This window comes from Carlito syrichta, unplaced genomic scaffold (genome assembly GCF_000164805.1).
Source record: "Carlito syrichta isolate Samal-C Ts95f unplaced genomic scaffold, Tarsius_syrichta-2.0.1 Scaffold309324, whole genome shotgun sequence".
In the NCBI taxonomy this organism is placed as follows: Eukaryota; Metazoa; Chordata; class Mammalia; order Primates; family Tarsiidae; genus Carlito; species Carlito syrichta.
The window spans coordinates 1,732-27,898 of NW_007253420.1; the positions used below are offsets into that span (position 1 = coordinate 1,732).

General features: G+C 36.9%; 1 protein-coding gene across 1 annotated transcript; it reads right to left on the reverse strand.

The window, feature by feature from the left end:
• Positions 1–5,257: 5,257 nt before the first annotated feature.
• On the reverse strand, positions 5,258–24,858 carry HDAC2 (histone deacetylase 2). The gene is made up of 13 exons (XM_008067166.2): positions 24,746–24,858; positions 23,641–23,758; positions 22,001–22,075; positions 21,395–21,533; positions 19,089–19,230; positions 14,653–14,745; positions 14,464–14,572; positions 10,919–11,059; positions 10,368–10,476; positions 9,610–9,740; positions 8,681–8,836; positions 6,664–6,721; positions 5,258–5,633 (listed from the first exon to the last, which is right to left on the reverse strand). Exons 1-13 carry the CDS (start codon positions 24,818–24,820, stop codon positions 5,603–5,605), a joined length of 1,377 nt encoding a protein of 458 aa, XP_008065357.1. The 5' UTR covers positions 24,821–24,858; the 3' UTR covers positions 5,258–5,602.
• Positions 24,859–26,167: the final 1,309 nt, after the last annotated feature.

The window sequence follows — 26,167 nt, forward strand, 5'->3', positions numbered from 1 at the left end:
AAACGTATTTGTATACCTAACCCTTAACTGTACCCCACAACATCATAATAAAAAATATTGATTAAAAAAAAAGAGCAAATAACAGAATGTAGTCAAGATATCTGCTCTCCCTTGTTATTACACCAAAAAAGAATTTTTAGTGAACAATCCCAGTTATAGCTCTGTAAGGGGTTCAAAGGTCGAAACGACTAGGTACTAGGTTGAGGAACAGCAGGTGTGGAATAAGGATCCATTGCCCCTGAATATTAACTTCACTGTATTTGGTTATTATTTCTAGAAATAATTTTCAACTCTCCTCTCTCACTAGGCCTATTAGCCAATTCTACCCCCAGCCTAGACAGAAAATTATTCTGGCTCTAATACTCAGTTACATGTTATTAGCTAGTTGCTAACAGACACACTCTCCTGTGTTTCATGAATGGAAAACTTGGAAATTGGTGGTATGGGAGAAGCCAGGCATGGTGGCTCATGCCTGTAATCCCAGCATGTCGGAAACTGGAGGCAGGAGCCCATCAAGACCAGCCTGGGAAACATAGTGAGACACTGTCTCAATTAAAAAAAAAAAAAAGGAAAAAAGAATGGAATTGGTGTTATAACTGTTATAGAAAAACCTAAATCATTATAGCAAACTGTAGCTTACAAATAACTTTTTATTCAATAGTACACTCAAAAGAATCTGTTAATTCCTGTTACTCTGCGTTTTTTGTTTTGAGTTGGAGTCTCACTCTGTCGCCCGACTGGAGTGCAGTGGCCTCTCCCGGTACCGCAGCCTTGACCTGCTGGGCTCCGGCGATCCTTCCGCCTCACCCTTCCAAGTAGCTGGAATTACAGGCAGGCGCTACCACGCCCGGCTAATTTTTTGATTTACTGTAGTGATGAGGTCCCGCTGCCCAGGCAGGTCTCGAACCCGCGGACTCAGGCAATCCACTCACCTCATCCTCCCAAAGGCACAGGATTACAGACTGAGCCACCGAGCCCGGCTTGTTACTCTGCTTTTTACCTGGATCACCAAGTGACTACAAGAGAAAATACACAAATAGGAAAAAAAATTTAAGCTGGAGTATCTGCCACCTTGTGACACAGTGGGGAAAAGCAGCCATCCAGTAGCTTATAGATGCTGCGGCCCCCTGAGCATTCCTCACATTCGTCCACTCATATCCGTTTTCTTTAACTTGTAATTTTTTTTTAAATTTTAAAGATGTGAGGTACAACTCAGGGTTAGGTATACAAATGTTCCTTATGCAGGTACCCTTGTTGATGAGGTGTGTTTTCCCCTTCCTTAGGCAGATTTCCACTACTGCCAATCCTGCCTCCCCACCCCCTCTGCCCCCCAGCAGTTTCCCACTACCGCCAATCTTTTACTTATGGTATTACGATAGTTGTTGAAGTCCTGCTTATGAGTGAGAACATGTGATACTCAGTTCTTTGTTTCTGTGAAAGATCACTCAGTATTGACTCTAAGTCCACCCAGGTTGCTGTGAAGTTCATGATTTTGGATAACCATTTTCTTGAGTATCCTTTGGTAAATTACAGGGCATTACTATCCCTCTAATTTTGCCAAATCCTATTCACTTCCCTGCTAAAATCATGTCTCAAAATTGCTTTGCTATCCACCATGACCTAGTAGTTTGATACTAGCGGGGCATCAAAGTGCAACAGAAAGCCCTACCACGACCCATGTAATTTTTAAGGGAAGTTTTCCAATAAATTCCCCACCCCCTGAATCATTCTAGCCCCACCTACCTTTCTTCACCTAATAACAACAGCAGCAGCTAACATTTATTTAGCATTGTCTATGGGTTAACTCAATCCTCACAACAAACTTATGCCATAGGAACTATTATGATTTTCTTCATTTTAAGTTATGAAACGACTGAGGCAGAGGTTAGTAACTTGCACAAGATTATGGTGAAGGGTTCTTTAGCTATTGAAACGGTTACTACTTGTAACAGCACATAAATCTAAGTTTGCATTTTTTATCACAATGTAAGCAAGAAACATTTTGAATTTCCCTTATCAGAGAACGTCAGCAGTAGTTCCATACCAAAGTCATAAAAAACAGAAGAAGAATGTCAGCAGTTTTGGTAGAAGGGCAAAGATTAGTTGCAATTAGAGGACCAATGCTTAGAACACAGTCATCCATGCCGTGGGGAAACAAACATCAAGGACAGCACAACAGCATCTTCATTAAGGGAATTAAGTAATCTTTTTCTTGAGTTTAAGTCTCAATTTGAAAACGTCATTTTTTTTTTTTTGAGTCGGAGTCTCACTGTCACCCAGGCTGGAATGCAGTGGCATATTCTCAACCACCACAGCCTCAACCTACTGGGCTCAAGTGATCCTTACGCCTCAGCCTTCCAAGTAGCTGAATCCACAGCCACGTGCCACCATGCCCGGCTAATTTTTTATCATAGAGACTAAGTCTCACAAGTTGCCCAGGCTGGTTTCAAATCCCTGGACTCAGGCAATTCTCTTCCTTGGCCTCCCAAAGTGCTGAGATTACAGGGTTGAGCCTGGCTAAAAATGTCTTTTTTTAAATGAAATGACAGCAATGGTTGATAGCTATTGTCCCTGTTTCACAATTCTTCCAGATGACCCTTATATAATCTGATTTTGGCAATGTTTGGCCTGTTTTATAGTGGGTGGGACTACACAAACCTAACCCTAAAATCCGAGGAAGCGGAGAGGTCCAAGAACCCAGTTAGAAACATGGTAAGGATGTGAGCGTAAGTCCTGCTGTCCTGGACAGCAGTGCCATGCCATTGCTCTCAGACTCAGGGATGGGGTAGCACAGAGGAGGGGAACTCTGAAAGTACATACAGGACACCTTAAGTACAGGACTGCCAGGGTTAATTTGCAGCAGTATTTGCTTTCACACAGAAACAACAGATAATGAAAGCCTGAGAGGGCGTCTCAGAACTGGGCTTAACCAGAAGCCAAGGTACGTTGGCATCCAAGATGGAGTTGCTCTGGCTGCCACCAGCTGCACAGCAAATATCCCAGCTCTAGTGAGACTCCAACTCAAAAAAAAAAAAAAATTGAAACTAAGTAGTCATTGCTGTTCCGGCAATCCTGATCTGCATAACCCTCCAAGACACATCCAGAGCTATTAAGATAGAGCAGGAAGCTTAAGGTTACCTAAAATTTTTATCCCTTTGACCAGAAATTATCTGTTCATGTTTTTTAACGTATTCCTCAGTTTTTTCACTCCATGTATCTTGATCTTTCCATTATCTCATACTTGTTATGGCTGCACAATGTTAAGTATCACTTAATTTTTCCTATTAAATATAGGTTGTTTTAACTTTATAATAAACCATGTTGCATAATGAAGTCTTCTGAAAGTCATTTGCACATGTTAAGTTTCCCCAAACAGAATTTTGAATTAGTTATAATTTTGATACAAAATGTCAAATTAGTCTTAGGAAGTCCTGACTTACACATCCTAACACACAAGTTTCCTCAAACTTTTGCCAACAGTTCCTTTTTGAATCTTTAACATGAAAATTAGGTTCAAGTAACTCTGAAGCTTTTAACTTACATTTCCTGAGTGGGGTTCAAGATCTTTTCATGTTAACTGGATGTATGTTGTTCCCAGCAGCTACCATGCACCTTTTCCCCTCTGCTATCTTTAGATATAAGCCTTTGGGCTGGCAGGGGTTCATACGACTATTTGTCCTTTTTCTTGATGCTTTTCTTTGGCTTGTAAGTTTCTGCTGGTTTACACAGCTTGGGTGGTTGTTGTCAAATACATAATTTCTTCTATAGTTTGGGCTTGATGTCATACTTTGGTCTTCCACAGTTCATTGGGTTTTTTTTTTAAAGTCTCTGAAAGTTTTTGGTATAGTTTCATCTTTTCCAATTTAAATCTTCTGGTGTAAGGCACAAAACTCCTGGTGTTTTTCCATCCTCATTATCCCCATACCACTTATCAACCATCTTTCCCCACCAACTTCAAATATTTTAATCCAGTATGAACCTCTAAATATATCTGGGTATTGATTTTGACATCCTACCTTACACTGATGTCACTACACACCAGAACCACAGCTTCTTTACATATTATTTCTAGAAATATGTCACTGCAATTGTGAATAGAGGTCTTTGTCTTCCAACAGAGCTAGTCATTTTTTGAATGTTTCTGGTTTCTGCATATTAACGTATCCAATCAACTGGCTGAAACGGCTTGTTTTAGATAATTCTTTTGAAGCCTTAAGTTTTACATAATAATTGCTTCTACTTAGAAATAGGGGGAGAAAATCTCCCAAATATACTCAAGGAAATTCATTATAGCATTGAAGTGTACGATTTCAGTATGTTCATATAATGAAGCATAATACATAGTGTTGAAATGAACTTTACTTACATGTGTTAACTGGAGTAGATCACATTATTAAATGAACAAAAGCACATTACGAAAGTGTGCATATGTGATATCATCTCTGTGTTTCACAACACTGAATACACTTCATTACCCCCCTATGAAGGGCCTGAGTTTCTTCATTACTAATGCTAACAAACATGTGGCAAAAGGGCAAAAAATGGGTAAGATATCCACAAACTTCAGAACAATGGTTATTTCTGAAGACTGGGAGAGAGGAAAATTATGAATGACAAAGTGCATAAAGAGAAAAAAAAAAACACTTGAAGCAAATACAGTGAAAGGGAAGTATCTGCTATATCTGGGTGAGTGCACAGCTGCTCGTGACAAACAAGGTGCTTCGTGTTCTAACACACTTTACAGAGGGCAACAGAGATGCTTCAGTCTTCTAGCAAATGCATTTTAAATCTCCAAAGAATCCATTTGGGCTCGGCAAAAGGAAGATTCCACCGACTGTGGCCAGGCTCTGAATGTTTTATTCTTTTTCTTTGCACGTGTTAACAGTGGAAACTGCCCCATCTGTCTGCTTCCCATCACTAGAGATAGCTGCAGTAAAAGCACTTTTCATTACCTTTAGTCGTATTCCCCAGGTCTTAACATGGGCAGATCCTCAGTAAGCAGTTGTTGAATGAGAAATGACTTCTTTAAGTGTTTACTTCCTTGATTTGGAAACCAGGATATCATGTAAATAATAATAAGTAATAAATTAGATGTACACATAAATACAGTAAAAGCACTGGGTTTCATCTAACAGCAGGTTCATTTAAAAGCTATCATTATTATCTTTCCCCTCTAATTGTACTCTAATTCTACAGAACTGGTCGTATCATCAGCCTCTGAAACAAAATTTCATATTGTAATAAACAGACAGAAGACAATCCAAGTACAATTTTTTAATAAAGATAATTACAAAAGATGGAAAAATCAGCTCAGAAAGGCCAATTACTTCTTTAATAGATCAGTTTTTTTGACATATTAACTCACATCAATTTTAAATACTATGACATACGAGAGCATGGTGGAGAAAAGAAATTTTGTTTCATAATTAGAAAAACTCACAATAAAACTTGCCAAGAAAAACAAAAATGAAAAAAGCTATTTGAAAATAAATACAGTCCATGCCAAAGTAGTATAAAATGAAGCCAGAAGTCTTCAAACAGAAAACATTTTCCTCCCAATATTTTCTCTTTCTAATAATTTTCTGCAATTGGTGACTCCGATTCAAGGATTGCTGAGCTGTTCTGATTTAGCTCTGTGAAAAGATGCAACGTGAAATATTAAAAATGGCACAATTTGGTTTAAATACATTGACCTATTATTCTATCGATCAGGTCCTAGCTCGTGCCAAGACACATGTTAGTGGAGAATGCCTGAAGTGTTCTGGGAGTATTGAATGTCTTACCTTTCTAGTGATTTTACAATCTATTCCAAGGTCCTATAAAGGCACAGTTACGTGAAACCACACATTTACATACTTTCCAACAATAAAATCTTCAATTATGTTTTTACTTAAAAACTGCTAGGTTCACCCAATGTTTCTTAAAATTTACCTTTCATCACACTAAACAGATTATGCACGCAGAAATAGCAGCATCATGAAAACCAAAAGTGCATACATAAAAGGTAATAACAAGGGTCTCAGCAGGGCGCAGTGGCTCAAGGTCTCAGATAAGTTATGTACAAGAATTCAAACTGATTTAGTTGTTTTTTTTTTTTTGAGTTGAGTCTCACTCCGTCATCCAGACTGGAGTGCAGTGGCCGCTCTCGGCCACCGCAGCCTTGACCTGCTGGGCTCCGGCGATCCTTCCGCATCAGCCTTCCGTGTAGCCGGAATTACAGGTGCGCGCTACCACACCTGGCTAATTTTTTGATTTATTGTAGAGATGAGGTCTCGCCTGCCCAGGCGGGTCTCGAACCCGTGGGCTCTGGCAATCCACTCACCTCAGCCTCCCAAAGGCACGGTATTACAGGCTGAGCCACCGAGTCCAGCCAAACTGATTTAGTTGTAATGTTCATTAATACTGGTCTCTGTAGCTTTTTAAGGCAAGCTACTTAAAATAGTAGATACGGAGCTAAACAGATGACATAAACCAACAGTTAATAGGGCAAGCTGTTTTATGCATCAGTACAGACTAAAATTCAGAGTACTTTGTAAATCTTAATGATGTTCTCAGTTTGGGTCCAGCATTTCTAAAGCATATATGAAAACATACAAACACCAAACAAATGTGTCTATTATTTTCATAGTATACAAAGATTACTAGATAAGGAACATCATTTACCCTTTGGTATCTGTTTTTTCACCACTATTGTCCTTGGATTTCTCTTCTTCCTTAACATCTGAAAACAAAAATTAGGAAAAGATTAAAATCTATTTTAAAATGCAAAATGTATAAATCTTATTTCAAAATATACTTTATTTTTAAAATATAAAGAGCTGCCAAATGCATCTTACTACTCATGGATTCATAAAGAAACAAGCTGTGTGTGACATGCTGTGCTGGGTGCTGGCGCTGCAAGCTATCACTACACACTGTGCTCCTTGCCTTTCGGAGTCCTTGACCCCGTGCGTGCAGCTGAGCCCTTGGCCCATGGGTGCAGCTGAGCCTTTGGCCCCGTGGGTGCAGCTGTGGGATCAGGGCTGTGAAGACACTCGCTATAGACATGGGCACAGCACTTGGGAGGCCATGAAAGGCTACAATGAAGAAGAGATACTAAGAAGGTCCTGAAGAATGAATAGATTTGGGGTACAGAAGGGGAGAAGTATTGTGAAAAAAGAAAAGCATAAAAGAAAAAAAAACAACTTTGAGGCAAGATAGCACTGGTAGGATGAGAAGAACCGTAAGACCCACGTAGCCAAGTGCTGTGAGAAAGGAGGGGAGTTAAAGACCACCAGCCCAGAGATCCAGCAGGGGCCACGTGCCACTGCTCACACCTATGCATATACCTACGGCTTTAACTTTCACTAAATAGACACTGAAAGGTCACAATTTAATCAAATAATAGCACTATAAACTCAATGTTGCAAAAAATTTATCAAATGTGCTGCAATTTTTCTTTAAATGTGCAAGCAAACCAAAGTTGTGAGGCAATCATGTAATAATAAGGGATGGATCTGATCTACAATACAAACACATGCTACATGTATGGACTGTGTTTCTATTTCTAGTGAAGTTTGACTATGTACATTTAATTCAAAGTGCCAGACAGGCTTGGGGAGAAAGAGAAAAGGTGCAGCCCCAACTCTTCTGATTTGCTAATTTTTTTAAGAAAGTAGGATATTTTGAGAGGACAGAAAAACTCCCACAGTGGGAGAGGACCCGAGGGGGTGGCCTTATTTGGTGATTTTTTAAAGAAGTTTTTTGTGACAATATTTCTTTTTTCTGGAGGCTGAGTAATTTTAACAATTGAAATTGCAAGGCCCTTTATCAGAAGAGACCCTAACACCAATTTTTTTTTTAAAGCACAGAAGGGTATTTTAAAAATGAAAACATCAAAAAAGGACAGATAAAAAGCCATACTGACGGTAAAAGAAAAAAAACTGGAAAAATCCTATAGCTCAAGTTAAGTCTTTCTTCCTTTAGTCACATCTGGAATTTGTGAATGTCAATCAGAATACAAGTACAGGCTGCAGCCATCACTGTGATACAGTGGGCAGTTAAAACCGAGGGGCTACCATATATGTTAAATAAATGCCAGATGTGTTTTGGGAACTCAGATAAAAGACTAATTTCTGCTAGCAAATTCAACTGTCTAAAGCTGATCCAGCATTCTTAAGTTAAAGCATCAGAAAGTGTTTCTCATCCCTAGACTAGCTCCCAAATCCTGATCTTTCCTCAGAGTTATGCTTTTTTCTTCAATTTCTAAACAAAGTCCATTATCTGACCATTTTCAAAATGGTGAAATTGGCCTAGGGATAACACATAAGTCTTCTTTTGTGTTTTACTCCCATTAAATAAACTTTAAGTAGCTAAAAATTATCTTAGCATTTCAGTTCTGTCCAGACTACAAACAGACATGTGATTACTTTGTCCTCTTTCTAACCCAATCCATATCACAGTGCACTGTTCACTATTTTAAGCCTATGCTATCAAGAGAAGAGAATAAGGTTTCTTATATTATTAAAGCAAAAGTGAGTAATAACATTTATAAAGAGCTTTAAATTAAAAAAAAAAAGCAAGCAGAGCACCACATACCCCCACCACTGATACTTGTGCAATTCTTAGACTCTTAAAAACTGCAATGCATCTCAAGTATAAAACTAAAACCAAAACACAGTCACCAACAAACAAGTCTGACCTGCTTTTTTGTCCTCTGCCTCCTTCTTATCTTCCTCCAGTCTGGCTTTCTTGGCACCTTTCTTATGGTCAGTCACATTCCTACGGCCTCCTTCTCCTTCATCTTCAGAATCCGAGAACTCTTCATCACAGGCTATCCGCTTGTCGGATGCTCGAACTGACAGAACAGATTTTAGTTCACTTTGCCAAACAGCCACAGGTTTTACAGTCATCACAGCACACTCATGCCAACGCACCAACCAAGTCCACACTCAGAAGTACAGGATAATAGGAGTTTAATGATTTTAAGATTTGAACTGAATGAACAGCTTGCTTAATATTGAAAGTTTAGTTTTGATCCAGGAACAGTTCAAAGAGGTATAAAAAAAAAATGAGGTAACTAATTTTTTTTCAAAAAAGCCAAAACTTTGAAGGAAAACAATCTGTTTTTTTCTAACAGGATAGGAATAATGTTTTTATCTAAAAATTAACCTTTTAATTCAGAACTGAGAAAGGAAGTGTACAAAATAAAAAACACCATTAACAGTGAATATGTTGGGCTGTCTATACCACTAAGCATGACATTAAGCTATACATCTAACAATCACATTAAGTATACGAGAGGTTATAAAATACAACAGAGGGGCTTAATGTTACTGAGCTGACCACATTAGATAAATGCGTTTTCCTATTTACGCCCACATACACTCCAGTGGTTAATTTCTGGAAACTGTCGCTTCTGTATGTATAGTCATATAAACTGAACTGCTGACACCTAACAGGCTTCAAAACACCAGGCAGTGAATTCTCTATAAGATTAAAAATGGCAAACACAACAGTAATTGCTCATGAACAAGAGCCATGGTCAAGTTCTTGGGCCACTAAAACCTTCACTTCGAAGTGTCATTTTAATAAACCGGAGGAAGAGAATATCATCAGGCATTGTCTTACTAGAAATCCTCTTGTCTGGATCTTCTCCATCTTCATCCCCACTGTCTTCGTGAACAGCATCTTCTGGAATAGCTTGCATTTGGACACCAGGTGCATGAGGTAACATGCGCAAATTTTCAAATAATCGCTGCCTAAATTACACATGCAAAATTGATTAGAAAAACTTCAATTTCTTTGCAGTTCCTCTCACACGCAAGAGGAAAGCAAGAAATTTCATTTCTGACCTATTAATGAAAATAACTCACTGAACATTGCTATTTTACATATATTAACTCACTTAGCCTTCAAAAGTTTCAAGGCATGTGCTATTCTATTCCCTACTTCAATGAAGAACCACGAGAGCAAAGGCGAGTGAGCCTGTGGAGTGTCACACAGCCTGTGGCAGAGGGGATACCATCCCGCATGCACTGTACTGCCTCTACTCTGCTCCTGAATGTCAAGCTTCAGCAGAATGTTTCAGACAATGAAAAGAAGTCTCACTTTAAGGTAAAGCGAGACAGGGTAAAACTTAGTATTCCTAGCAATGTAAAAATATATTTAGCTAATAGGAAATCACATGTTTGAACTATAAAGCTTACACTTTTCCATTAACTTCAGAAATTAAACAGATCAATAACTTAAGGTTTAAAATCCTTTAGAAAAAGACAAAGGAAATATGTGATGTACAAAGTTAAAAGGACCCACTCTACTTCGCCCTCTAAAGCCTCCGAAAGCTTTACGATAAAATGTTTATCCAAAAAAAGCGTATGACTTCTTACTTTATCTTTTCCATGTATTCTGGAGTGTTCTGGTTTGTCATGTTTGAAGGACTAATATGCAGTTTGAAGTCCGGTCCAAAATATTCGAAGTAATCATTATATGGCAACTCTAATAAAAACAATACAGTTACTGTTAAAAACTGTTTTCACAGAAATCTATGCACAGAATCCAGATCCAGGCAATGGAATATTTCGAAAGGAGGTGATTAAAAGGGGTGCCCTCCTGCTTATGCAGCTTTGGAGTTCACTCTCATCATGCATCCACCTCCAGCACAGACAGTCCTTGGCTTTCAGAGGTTAGATCTCATGCCACAATTTCGACGTGATACACAGTATTTAAGGTATCATATGACATATTCAACACAAGAGGCATATTATTTTGCCCACTTGTAAGCTACTGCCAGTGTTCTGAGCACATTCAAGGCAGGTTGGCTAAGCCACGATGCTGGCAAGTTAGGTGAGTCAGATTCATCTTCCACTGACAATGGGTTTATTAGTAGGTGACCCCATCACAATTCATACAGTACTGATATCATAAGGAGAATACTCACCATTGGGAATCTCACAGTCAAGGGCAACGGCAGTCTCATAAGTCCAACACCGAGCCACATTGCGGATTGTGTATCCACCTCCCCCAAGCATCAGCAATGGCAAGTTAAAAGTTTTTACAACTTCTACACATTTAGCATGACCTAAGACAAAGAAGATTTGGGTAACATCAAAAATCTGTATATTGTTATCAATTCGAAAAGTACATTTTAAAACGATAAGAAATAAAACAAAATTCTACTCAGCCAAAATGATTTTTCTAAATATATTTTTAAAAAAAGAATAAAATTTTGAAATATTTCTAGTCTAAAACTCCTCATCAAACACTTTTCATATAATGATATGTATAAGACATAATGTAAGCATCCCTGCCCTGACAGACATCAAATATACAACTATATTAAGATTAAAAAATATAAATATATATATTTTGTTATTAACTTAGAATGAAGTTCGTGTAAGATTACATGGTAAAAACTGAGTTACAATGAAACATTACGCACAATTGAAACTGATTTTTATTACCATTTTTTCTTTATACATGTGTAAAATAATTACGGAAAGCAATAGAACAAAGTTTAACCATGGGTTAGCTTCAAATAGTGGCATTATGGCTAATTTTAATATCTTATTTAAGAATTAAAAATGAATGTTGGCTGGGTATGTTGGCTCATGCCTGTAATCCCAGCACTTTGGTAGGTTAAGACAGGAAAGGTCACTTGAGGTCAGGAATTGAGACCAGCCTGGACAATATAGCAAGATTATATCGCTACAAAATAAAAATTAAAAAAAAAATAGCAGGGTATATGGCATGCTCCTGTAGTCCCAGCTACTTGAGAGGCTGAGGCAGAAGGATCACCTGAGCCTAGGAAGTCAAGGCTATGGTAAGTCGTGATCACGCCACTGTACTCTAGCTTGGGCAAGAGTGAGACCATCGGGTGAAATTAAAAAAAAGAAAAAGAAAAAAGAAAAAGAACTTCTGTGTATAGAAATTTGAATATAAAAGTAAACCTAACATGAAGCCAAATACATCCTCTGGATAAAAATGACATAGCTCAATAATCATTTATGCTACTAGTAATTTCTTGGAATATTATCATCCAAGCACATAATTTGATCTTTAAAGAAAGAAAGTCTTTCAATTATAAGATAGTTATGCACGTTGAAGAATATTTGGTCAAAACAAAAAAAAATCAAAAAAGGTACAAGAAATAGTATCATCCAAGCACATAATGTGATCTTTAAAGAAAGAAAGTCTTTCAATTATAAGATAGTCATGCATGTTGAAGAATATTTTGTCAAAAAAAAAAAAAAATCAAAAAAGGCACAAGAAAAAACCAACTATTTAAAAGCCCCATTATCCAAAAATAGTTTTCCCATCTTCCCCTCCAACTCAGAGTTAATTCTACAAAGCTTAACTCTGTTCTCCTAATGTAACTTTATATACACTGAGCATCTCACTGCATGTTCTTTAAAAGCTGCCTTATGGCATTCACAAACCAATTGTTATTACTGCTACTAGAGAAACATGAGTTTCTTATAACAGATTAAAAAAAAGAAAAATCATTTGGGCACTTTAATTTTTTAAATTTTTTATTATTTTTTTTAAGTTGGAGTCTCACTCTGTAGCCCAGACTGGAGTGCAGTGGCCGCTCCCGGCCACCGCAGCCTCGACCTGCTGGGCTCTGGCGATCCTTCCACCTCAGCCTTCCAAGTAGCTGGAACTACAGGCGTGCGCTACCACGCCCGGCTAATTTTTGATTTACTATAGAGATGAGGTCTCGCCAAGTTGCCCAGGTGGGCATTTTTAAAGACAAATAAACATAAAAAGTTTACAGACTCCAAGTGAAGATAGCTGGCTAAAAAAAGGTGTTTACTTTTCCTTTATCTCAAAACTTAACAAAAGTGGCTATAAGGGATTTTTAAAAGACTAAACTCTGGAAAAATGAAGAATGGGCAGGAACCCCCATGAAGGTGGCAAGGAGATGGTCAGGAGGGAGCCAATGACACAGATCAAAGCTTGTGGCAGAGAGACTCAACCAAGACTTGGAAATGCAGACACCCTTGTGTGCTTCATACAGCTGAAATTCCTTCCATTGACATATAATGCAGATTTATTTATTCTAAGAGTAAAATTCTGCAGCTTATGATTATACAAACAATTACTTTTAAGTACAAAACTTATAAGGACTTTCAGAGCCAACTAGGAAAACTGACAGTTAACACAAATTTTAAGAGTACATTAGGAAGTTCATACCCCTTCTGAGACAACAGATGGTTAACTGACACATTAGATTTAACAATATGAAATTGCTGCCCTTCAACTACCAATGGCCTACCAAAAAAGGGGTGACTAATTTGGTTCAACCTCTAACAGATTACACTGTAATTCTAATGCTGGCTAGTGTACATTAAATCAAGAAACTTTTTATCTCTGAATTTAGTCAGTTAGTTCCACTTAGGCCAGTAATCGTTCTGGAGAAAGTTCTATTTGAGAATTCTTCATCTTATGAAAGAATTCAAAGCGGAACATAAACCCACTAACCTAAAAGTTCACATGAAAGAAACTCGAAAATCATATACAAACATCCATGATAAATCATTTCTGATCCACATATAAATTTTAAGAACTTATTAAATAAAATTTCAGATTTATTTTTAATACTCTGTAAGTTCATTCTATAATGGTGTTATTTTGCTTTGCCCTAGACTTCAATTATATGTTCATTTCAATGTTTGATCAAAATTTAAATATTTTGTGCCGCAATCCTAATCTCCCACATGCCTTTTCTCAGGAAGCTCTTTGAGAATGTGCTCAAATGCAATAAACTAAGAGGAAGACACAGAACACACAATAGAAGGAGCTATCGCAACAGAGAAGCAAAGGGCAGTGTATGTCCTATGGGGTCTGCAGAGGTTATTCAGTCTAAACTGGAGCAGATCAGAGACAAACTGAGCATTCAATGTATCTGGACATGTGAAGACATGGGAGACGTTGGCAGTTTAGCAATGAGAAAGAGAAAACTAAGCAAATTAAAAACTTAGGAACAAGTTATACAGGAAAGAAAAATTGAATAAGCTAAACATATTTAAAGATGCTGCTGCAAACACTGAATACCATGACCAAAATTCTGATTTGTAAAAATGAAGTGATGGGAAGGTCTGGTATTTTGGGGATAAAATGGTGAGGAAGTTAAACCTTCTTCCATAATAGGAAATGAACCTTAAATCTAAAATTAAAAATCCAATTAAGTAATAAAGTATGCATGTTATCTGGAGAAAGGTAAGCATAAAAGAATCAACAAAAACAGTTAAAACAGCTGGCTTGATTCAGACAACAACAAGCTTCATAAAATTACACAGAGAAAGTGAAGCAAGATTAATCCCAGTCATACATACAATGGACAAAAACAATAAAAAATGCAAAGCACAGACTTCAGTATTAAAACAGCAGGCAAGAAACTACAATGAGAACTTTTATGGGAGGTTCTTGGGGAGAAGTAAAACCAGTTTTTTTCTGGGAATGCCACACTTTTGAGTTGCTTACCTTTGACTGTGAGATTGAAACAACCGAGTCTGTCACCAGAGAGTGAGTCTGCCCCACACTGTAAGACCACAGCACTGGGCTGGTACATCTCCATCACCTTGGAGATAATCTACATAGAAGACAGCAAGTGTTAATGTCTCCAACAACATTCTTAAATTCAACTTCAATTCTGAAAACAGCAACACTTACAGGCTTAAATATCTGTCCATATGATTCATCATCAATACCATCTCTCATGGGAAAATTAACAGCATAGTATTTGCCTTTTCCAGCACCAATATCCTAAAATACATAATTAAACAAATCTTAGAAAATATTCTATGATTAAAAAGCCGGACATCTGTTTATTATATTTTTAAAGACTAAAATCAGGATCAACTACTATAGATCTAATTTTGAATTCATATAAGTTGAGACAGGAACAATATAAGAAAGGATACAATAAAGAATAAATAAATATGTTTCAATATCTATAGATTGCTAAAGAACCATTTCCTATTAATCTGCAGTGAGTATTTTTAGGAGAGAAGAAACACAAACAGTTAAAAGTAACATGAAATTACACTATTAGACTAAGCCAGAAAATTTCAGATTATATATGATAAGGAGGCAATTTTATGAGTAAACTTGTGGAAAATACATACCATAAAACAACTGTCTCTGTGTTGTGGTTTACAATATGTTGGTATAAGTTTACTTACAGTAAAAGAAAGACCCAGGCTTTCTTCACGTTTCAACAGCTTCAGACTAAAGGATCAGATTTGTTCTTTTTAAAATTTATTTTTATTTTAAAGATGTGGGGTAGAATACAGAATTAGGTATACAAGTGGTCATCATACAGGTAAAGTTTGGGCCTCCCATTGGTCCCCAATTTGCCTGGTTTGAGATGAGGTACCCTTATTGATATTCTATCCCCCTCCTCAGATTTTTTAATTGGACTTGAAATTTTGTTTCTATTTGCTGAATGAATACCACTCCAGGCATTCATCTATCAATAGATGATGCAAAATTTCCAGCTACACACATACACACACTCTTATATATACATGTATTGTATCTATTTTCATATGCTATACACATTTGTATGTCTGTGTATTTATTCACGTGTGTGTGTACATACACGAGGGGAGATCCAAAAAGGCCCTGGATTTATGTCTTAAAAAGTGTGTATTTATTCTTACATGTCTAAACTTCAGTCACTTTCAAAGTACTCTCCATTTGATGCAATATGCCTATTAAGTCACTTTTTCCACTGCTCAACAAAACAGTGTCTGAACTCATCAATTTTGATGCTTTCTAAAGCTCCTGCCACTTTTTGTTTCACCTCTTCTACATCAGCAAAATATTTCCTTTTGAGGACTTTTTTCATCCAGGAACCAAAAATAGTTGCTCAGGGCAATATCAGGTGAATAAGGAGAGTGGGATATGGGGGGTCATGCTGATTTGGGTCAAAAACTGCTGAACACTCAACGTGGTGTGGGCAAGTTGTTATGTAAATCCCCCATCAAGAAATGAGCAAATGCACTGAAAGAATCTCCAATAAAATAACATAAAATTAACAGCCTCTTACAACACTAGCAGGCACCCTGATGTCAACAGAATACTTTCCTAGGGGGGAAAGCCTGTTCTACAAGGGCCTGCCCTCCAAAAGATAATTCCAGGATTTTTTGGGCCCCCCCCATCGTATATGTATGAATATGTATACAATATATGGACATATACTCCTAGAATAGACTGTAGAGATAGTTCTACAAAATAGTATTTTAATTGCATATCAAAGAATAGGGGGTGCCTAATTCTCATGTTTTAAACTACAGTGTCTCAAGACACAGGAATCTTTAAGGCTGCCAACACTTACGCAAGCTCTTCCCCAATCTCCTGTGGGAAGATCTTACCGGGAACCCATTTTTACAAAAGCATATCTCATCCTCAATAGTAATTTCCAGTGAAAAGAAAACATATGGAATTATATACCCCCTCTCCCAATTTTTCTTTAAGAAGTCTAGATTTTTATTAAGATTTAAACACAAACTGCACAGTTATGGACAGACTGCCATGAATGGGTACACTCCTGCAGAGTTGAATCAGTTGAAATATTCTCTGACCCTACACACTCCAGAAGGCAAGAGGCTGGCCAGCACTCTTCACCCTGGCTACCCCAAGCAGGCAGCTCAGGTGCTGTCCCTGCTAGACCAAGCTTATCTCCTGCTTCTTACTCGAAACTGCTACTTCATCACTCTCTGCTTCTTGCTTCCACCAAGACTCTTCTCATTAATGCACACAGAGTTTTAACAGGGAGCTAAGCTCAGAGTAGCCTTCTTCTCTGCTCTGGAATGAAGTAGCAGGGAAAAGAGGGGATATCAAGATCCAAGCCGAGCTCAGTGGCTCAGCCTGTAATCCCGTGCCTTTGGGAGGCTGAGGTGAGTGGATTGTCTGAGCCCGCAGGTTCGAGACCTGCCTGGGCAACGAGACCTCATCTCTACAATAAATCAAAAAATCAGTCGGGCATGGTAGTAATTCCGGCTACTTGGAAGGCTGAGGCAGAAGGATTGCCGGAGCCCAGCAGGTCGAGGTTGCAGTGGCCGGGAGCGGCCACTGCACTCCAGTCTGGGCGACAGAGTGAGACCAACTCAAAAAAAAAAAAAAAATCAATATCCAAAGATACACGAGTGTCACAGAAGTCCACCCACAGCTACACTTATAATGCAATGACTGATTTCAGTTTTCTCACACTATGGGGGCATGTCTAAAAATATCCCAATGTTATCTTTTTTGAATTCTAGCCCCTTGAAAAAACAAAACCAAAAAAATCCCACAAATGCTATCCTTAGTCCTTAGAATGAAAATTCATATAATGACTATAAAATCTTAAGCAAGGAAAAAAGATGCTGAAAGTCATTCTCAAATCCCCCTACAACAGGCATTTTTCAACATTTGCCAGCAACTTCAAACAACCAAAAGGAATAGAACCGAGAAGAGATCACAATGACATGCTACTGTCAAAGGTTAGTAAAGGCTTTTGTGTGCCACTACTCAGGATCACATTGCAAGAATATCATCTCCTTTAAGCTTAAAGCTGGGCTGACTTCTGCTGCACTAGGATGTGATGATGGTAGATGTATATCTACTTGCCTGTGGTACTGGTCTAATATGCAGACTCACCCAGAGTAGAGTGTGCAGAATCACCCAGGAAGGGACATTTCTTTTTGTGTTTTTTTTTGAGTTGGAGCCACACTCGGTCGCCCAGACTGGAGTGCAGTGGCTGCTCCCGGCCATCGCAGCCTCGCCTGCTGGGCTCCAGTGATCCTTCCGCCTCAGCCTTCCGAGTAGCCGGAATTACAGGCATGTGCTACCACGCCCGGCTGATTTTTTGATTTATTGTAGAGATGAGGTCTCACTGCCCAGGCGGGTCTCGAACCCGCGGGCTCAGGCAATCCACTCACCTCAGCCTCCCAAAGGCACGGGATTACAGGCTGAGCCACCGAGCCCGGCTGGAAGGGACATTTCTAATGAGTTCCAGGCAATGCCCATTTGCTCTGCTTAGCTGACAATCCTCCTCTGAGAGAACTACTGCTTTACGAAACAAGATCAAGTGGGGACAGGAGAAGCTGAAAGAGACGACTGGCAAGGAACCGAAATGATCAAATCTACAACTTAAAACCAAGCACCGGACCTCCTGTATAAGTATGGAAAAGTTTTACCAACCTAACTCTTTTACTGAACGAGTGTCACAGCGTGTTCAAATAAAGAAGAGCTATGCATATGAAGAAGACTTCAAGGCTACTCTTTGAATTCTGGTTGCTACACTTTAACAGCATGCCATAGACGTGAAAAATAATGTTAATAAAATAGTTTAGAAGTAATGATGAATACCTTGCTAAGAGAAAACATCCCAAATAATCCAGGCTGAACTAAAAATGGCTGTTTAAGTTTGAGTGAATTTCAACATGCATAGCTAGGTTTAAAAAAGCTATAGTGAGCAAAAGAAACCTTTTTTTTTTTTTGAGTTTGTAGAAACAGGATTTGACCAGCATTTTTCAGTCATAAAAGATAGACCACCAAATGGAAAAGATAACATAAATATAGTAAAATAAATGCAATTAATGTAACAGACAGGCAGGGTGAAATAAGGGTATTCTTTCTCTTCCCAAATGGTATACACTAAAAATTAAAAATTTCGGAAGCCCAAGGGAAAAAAATATCAAAATCAGACCTATTAAAAATCAAGATCAATTAGAGAGGGCAGCAAATGAACCCCAAAATACCTTATCTATTTTATTCCATCCATCTTTACAATTAATAGCATGCAGGCTACCATCAGGTAGTGGTGAATATTCAAAATGAACATCAAGAAAAGGACTTCATGCTATATAGATGCCCCAGAATATTTATTCCATTAAAGAAAATAGCTAGGTAAAACAAACAAACAAAACAAAACCCTTTAAGTTCTCATTAAACTTTTTGCCTACAAAAAGTAAACTCCAGCAGATGTTCTGCATAAAAAGTGATTTAACCCTGCATACAAGCTTCAAATCCATGACTCAGGAAAAATATTAGCCCAAGTACAGGATTACTAACCTCCTAGGCTAATCTCACAATATTTATTCAGTAGAATTGAACCTTACCCTCAAGTCTCCTGTGCCAGGAAAGTATTCCCCGTACTTATGGAATGATACAGTCATTACCCGATCTGTCGTATAAAAGGCTTCTTCTACACCATCGCCATGATGGATGTCTATATCAATATACAAGACTCTCTGATGATACCTGCAAACAAAGTCATAGGAGGTTCTTGTTTTCAAGGCTCCAAGATGTGAAGACCAATCTTCCAAGAAACTAGGTTTGAGCTCTTGCATTCCAGAATGTTTAATCTCTTCTACTTCCAGTCCCAGAGACAATTCAAACATCTCAGGTATGAACCTTCAAACTTTAAATCCCTACTTTGGGCCTAATGTAGGAAAAAATGTATTTATTCTTTTTGTGAGCTTGTCCTATTCCATATGCCTTAAAAGCATATAGCACATGTTTCTATGATTAACTACTGAAGATTACATCGTACCCATGATCATTACTTTAATTAAAATATCTGTCCAGTATAGCTTCAGTGTAAAACAGGGACTGGCCAAATGCGGCAAACTGCCTCTTTTTTACAGCTCTAAGCTATGAACAGTTTTTATATCTTTCAAATCACTGGAAAAATGAGTATTTTTGACAGGTGACAATTATAAAACATTCAAATTCCCAGTGTCTGTAAAAAAGCTCATTTTTTATTTTAAGAGACAGGATCTCACTCTGTGGCTCAGGCTGGAGTGCAGTGGCGCCTTGATCTCCTGGGTTCAAGTGATCCTCCTACCTCAGCCTCCCAAGTAGCTGGGACTACAGGCATGTGCTACCACTTCCAGCTAATTTTTAAATTTTTTGTAGACGAAGTCTTGCTATATTGCCAGACTGGCCTTGAACTCCTGGCCTCAAGTGATTCTTCTGCCTCAGTCATCCAAAGAGCTGGGAATACAGGTGAGAACCACTAAACTCAGCAAGACTGTTTTACTGAAATGTGGCCATGCTTATCTGTTTACTTATTATCTATGGCTTCCAATGAGGTGCAGAGTAGTTGTGACAGAGACCACATGTGGAAATTTCATAACTTCAAAACATCGCTTCATCACTTGAAGCACTACAAATCACAGTGATACAAATATAACTCAAATGCATTTTAGCAGCTATGTGATTTATTACCAGTGCATGCCCATGTCAAAACAAGAGAAGGGGAAAGTAGACTCTGAATATCCTTCTTTAAAAGTATAGTGAAGTGAGAATCATTTTGTTATTGAATTAGGTGACAAATTATTGTGTTTATTATGCAATGGTACCACAGCTGTGCTAAAAGAATACCATGTAAATTGACATTACTAGATTAAATGCTCATAAGAATGTTCTCAGAACATGGGAAAGTACTCAGAAAACTTAGAAAATTTAAGAGTATATCTCTTTCAGTGAAATGTCTTCACTTAAGCAAAAAAAGTAGAAATGAGGCTGTGATCAAGGCAAAGCTTCTGAGCGGTACAGGTGCTAGATAAGCAAGGGAAACTGCTTACCAAGTCAATTAATTAAATCATGATTAAATGCACCACCCAGGAAGTTGAAGACACTGGAACCAACATCATCAATATTCAATTAAAAAACAAGACAAATGATTTCAAATTGTTTTCTGTGGCTCCAGTTAGTGTTTGCCAGGAGTCAACACCAAGTTTTAAGTGACCGAAAAATTAGTCTCTGTGGATACCGTGCATGGAATACCTACCTTGAAGAACATTTTCAAAGATGAGAAAACACTAACTCAGTACAATTTGAAGTAGAATCTGCTAAGACGTGCCACAACTGATTATGGGAAAAAACACCTAATTTTGTAAATCTCCAAATGCTTAAGTACCTCAACAGATCTCGTTCTTCAACTATAGCCAAAAGTAGCTCCTCCAACAACTTAGAGATGATTTTATAATCATTAGATGTGGAAGCCAGATAGTCAGGTAGGCTCACTCAACAGGTAAACAGATGTCCTTTAATACAGGTTTCAAATTTTTGCTTTTAAGTTAAAACTTACAAAATTTTAAACATAAATTTCCGAGGTCATATCATTTTTCATTAGTTGAAACTAACTCAAATCTAATTGCCAAACTACTTCTGTTATTTTTTAAAAGGGTACTTAATGAGAGTTTTAGACAGTTATACACATTTCTCTCTCTTTAATAACAGAAGGATTGACTGGGAAAATTTCCTGCATTTCTTCAATGGTCTATAGCCATAGAAGATTTACCATTAACTATTTCACCATGAACTACTTTAACTTACCATTGACCTGATATTTTCAAAGTCAAAGACTTTTAATTAAAGCATTTCATCAAAGGAAAAGTATCAACATAAGTTAACTCACTTTAGTAATTCAAGAATGGCAAGCACAATATCATTAACATAACAGAATCCTGAGGCTTCTGACTTCTTTGCATGATGTAATCCTCCAGCCCAGTTAACAGCCATGTCAGTTTGCTGTCGGTTTAACTTCACAGCCCCAGCTAAAAAGTAGAAACAACATAGGGTAAACCTTTAAAATATTTAAAATAAAATTCATGTAACTAGACAAAAGTCCTACAGGTAAGACTATGCCATGTATAAGCAAACTTTAAAGTCATAAAAGGTAAAAAGCACTGATTATGGCACTAAAAATTTGCAGTTTTTCCTTAGGTAAATATTTTCCTGTTATCTGTGACCTGAGATTAAGTAACGGTATAAATGAAAGTAGCAGTAACAAAGGTAGCCAGAAGAGAAGGGGATAAAAGGAGCTATAAGTAAAAATATACAAAAAAATATGTTAAACTCAAGATCATTAAACATGAGGGTTTTAAAGTAAATTCTACTTTACTATAAACACACCACACTTCCTTTTGTTATCAAAACCTACCACAAAGACTTGTTTTATAACTAAATAACCCAAAAAATACATACCAAGTTTAGACAAACATTTAACTGAACTGAGACTTACCAACTGAGCCACCAGTAGAGAGCTGACAGAACTCAAAGAGTCCATCAAACACTGGACAGTCTTCTCCAACATTAACTGTGGAAGATGTATTTCATTAATTTCAACCCATTCCGCAAATTAATGCAAGATTTTTCTTAACAAAACTAATTCCTACAAATGCTCTTTTGTTTGATGCATAAAATATACACTTCATAGTAGCAATCTAAAGTTTGTAACTTTAATATATATTTACTTTTTATCCAAAGTAATTAAAGTGCTGAAACACCATCACCAAATCTTATTGGAATTATCTGTGGACTATATCTGCTCTATTTATAAGAAATTAATAGGTGCCAAAGCATAAAACGTATTTGTTTTTAATTAAAACATGAGCTTAGATTTCCTGGGCATTTCTCCTTAGATATACAATAAATTAATCAAGAGTCTAAAAAGTAACTTCAGAAGTAACTTTCTTTAAAATTCCTTAAATACACATAACATCTGTAACTTTGAAATGTATTTCTGTGGGTACTAAAAATATTTTAACAGCTGGTTGTCTCAGCCCATGCTTAACCTTGATCTTGAAAGATGGTTAAGAATCAGCTAGATTCATAAAAGCCAGTACAGAAAGGATACTTAAGACAGCAAGGAAACAATACCTACAGATACTTATCACAACATACTTAGTTCCTTAGTACTGAGAGAATAAAAGGGAGAGTAGATATGTATAACCCATTCTTAGTCTCTCCCTATGATCCAAAATACAACTTCTTTAGGAGTAAGGGACATTGTTTTATATATCTTTGTACACCTGTAAGTTACAAGCAATAACAAGAATAAATTTTAGTTTTTTTACCACTCAGATATGATCATAATATAACTATTATGTAGATTTGAAATCAGTTCTCTTAATTCATTTGCCTTTTTAATGTAAACCTGAATCCCCACTGAAAAAAATGAATAATATATAATACTTGTCCTAGTTATATTATAGCATTTTAACAAATCAAATGAGAAAATCTATAGTGGATATGTGTATGAGGTTATAAATATGTAAGATGTCTAACAACACTTAATTTAGTATTATATCATGAATGAAGTCCATCAATACCAACACTGATGAGAATGAACTCTAGTATAAGCTTCAAAACACTGTTTGAACCATTTTAGGATGACTTTTGCATCCTATTTTCAAGCCAATTTGTTACCAATTTCTAAAAATGAAATACTTTTAACCTGTAAGAGAACACTATGTAGAAGACAATCAAAAGCTTCACTAATATCTCAACAAAGAAAAATAAATTATAAGTATTACAGTCCAGATTAAATAAACTACATCAATAGAAGACAAGAGGTATAACCAAACAAAGACTAATCATAGGATAACCTTTTTTTTTAAGGCATGAGTTCTCCTTATCAATATCCATTATCCCAAAATTATCACAGGAGCAAAAGGAAGTGCAGAAGAACATCCAGTTTTGCAGATCAATAAATCAAAATTTTTTTTTTAAGTAGCTCTAGTATTATTAAATTGACTTTTCAAATCAATAATTGTAACATTTAGGATAACATGAAAAACGTTCAGATTGGATAACTCTAAGTTCCTAAAAATACTCATTGATACTTCTCAACACTAAAAGACTTGTGACATAGAAACGTACATCTCTGCATCTGCTTACTATACTCAGACATGTTATCTGGCCTTATGGACCGCAGAAATTTGATATACTCATCACTGTGGTACTTTGTCATTTCTTCGGCAGTGGCTTTGTGGGGCCTCTGTGAAGAAAAATAAATGTCAGAGTTGTGGAACTACAACTGGCATTATCAGGATTATCAAACAAAATATACAATTTTCCCTAACGATCCCCTCAAAAGAACTAGGTCCACCAGAACAAATATGCCAATTCCAAAGCTGATCCAAACTCCTTTAAAACTTCAGACCGGCATAATGTCGATTATGAGTTAGTTAATTACTCCACAAGTGAGTGGAGACACATCAACCTGGACGGTCAGATCCATGCTTATCAACTCCACCCTCTCTCACTAACCATCATGAAGTGTCCGCTACATGTACATTCTCAATTCCAAGTCTCAGTTCATGCTCTCCCTTTTCTATTTATCCTAACCCTCCTGGACCACACACTCTATCGCAAGGCTTCCACAGATGGAGCAATCATCCAGCTCCCCTCATTTCCACATGTCTGTATCTGAAGGAACTCACATGCATGCCTAGCACTGTTTACTGCTTCAAGTATTTCTTTTATCCCCTAATAGATACTTATTGTTGTGCCTGTATTTATGTATATCCTCATTTTTACCTACAGATATAAGAAGATGTTGCAGGTCTATGCTATTTGCATTCCACTTGGACACTAACAGCATTCTGTATATATTACATGCCCTATAAGTATTTGTAGAACTAATCTTGTGCATAATTCTTTGTAATAGTCCCAGGTCAACTCTTTTCAGAAACACTGGCAGGTCAACAATTACTACAACAAAACCATTTAATATGCTGGATTGAGTTGTTCTCCGGAGACATGAAAACTGAGGGTAGAGGGAACTGTTTTAAAAATGGCCAAAAGAAGAGACTAGAGCTCACACACTGTTTTCTCTGAAGAATAAAACAAAAGAGGAGTTTGTTTTCTCTGAGATCTTTTCTGTGCTAAATGCCCTCCAAAGGGGAATAATAAACAAATTTTCAAGTAGTAGCTTAAAAAAAAAAAAAACCAGTGCTGAATATTTGCCAAAAGGTATACTCACATATATTTCCATTTTTCTGTATAAGCCATAATTTAGCAGCAGGTTATGGGTCATGCGGATTCTATGAGGTTTCATGGGATGACCTTGTCCATAATAGTAATTTCCAATATCACCTAAAACAGAAAAGATAAAACTAAACAATACAGAAAAGAAAATCTGCAAGAACTATCTGAATTTATGCACATCTACCACTAGAAGACATTTGACACTTAATAAGTTGTATTTAAAATCTTGAATAATATGTTAGTTTTGCAATTTTCAAATGGTATTAGGAAACCAATATACTATACATACTTTTATATGCTGATGACATTATTACATTATGTTTATTTGTAGATTAAGGAAAGCAACTTTTTCTGATTTTTAGTCCTCCCCTGATTGTTTGTTTCTATACCTTAAATAACCACTTTTAGTAGTCTCTAGCAAATTCAGATGCTTAAGGTAAGTTTTCTGAATTTAATTCAGCAAATATAGCATCTTGGATGATTTATGGGAATCTCAGAAATCCTTTATAGTAAATATGGGTGGTTAAAATGTTCAGTGTCTATATTACCGTTCATTAGGGAAGTTTTGATAACGGTCATTTGGTGCCAAAATAAAGTTTTGCTCTGCTAAGATACATCTGTGACATTTTTCAAGGTAGTAAGAATATTGTCTCGTTCTTCACAATTAAAAAGTTTTAATTCCTAGCCTGTCTTTTTAAATGGCATCTTATATCCCAATGTCTCAAAACTTCTAAGATTTATTTAATAAGCAAATAACAAAATCATAGATTTTTCATCAACCAAATTTCAGTAGAATTAATAGTTTTAGGTAAAGCTCCAGTGTTTCTTATAATAAAAACAATAAGAATAACAATAAGAAAGTCCCTTAAATATACGCAATACTCCCTTCCTATTGGTAGATTCAGCCGACCACAAATTGAAATTTTTAAAAAATTGGATAATTGTACCCAACATATACAGACTTTTCTCGTCATTATGTCCTAAACAACAGAGTGTAGCAACTATTTACATAGCCTTTACATTGCATCAGGTATTGCAAGTAATCTAGAAATGACTACACAGCGGACATACACAGGTTATATGCGAACATGACACCATTTTATTTAAAGAACTTTAGCATCCCTAGACTTAGCATCTGTAAGCGTCCAGAATCCAATCTCTCAGATACCTAGGGAAGACTACTGCTTTTCTAAAGTAATGGGCACTTTTACAACAGCCTTTATTCAGTCTGAAATTATCTTTAGTGCTGATTCTAGTGTTTAAATGAACAATCACTAAATTGTATAAGGATGGCCAAGCTGATTTTAATGGCTTGAAGTCCATAATTTCAACATAGGTTGATATAGTAAAAGCTAGCTTAAATGATGCCATTTATCTACCTTTAGGATCAACACATCTTTCAAAATTCTCCCTAAAT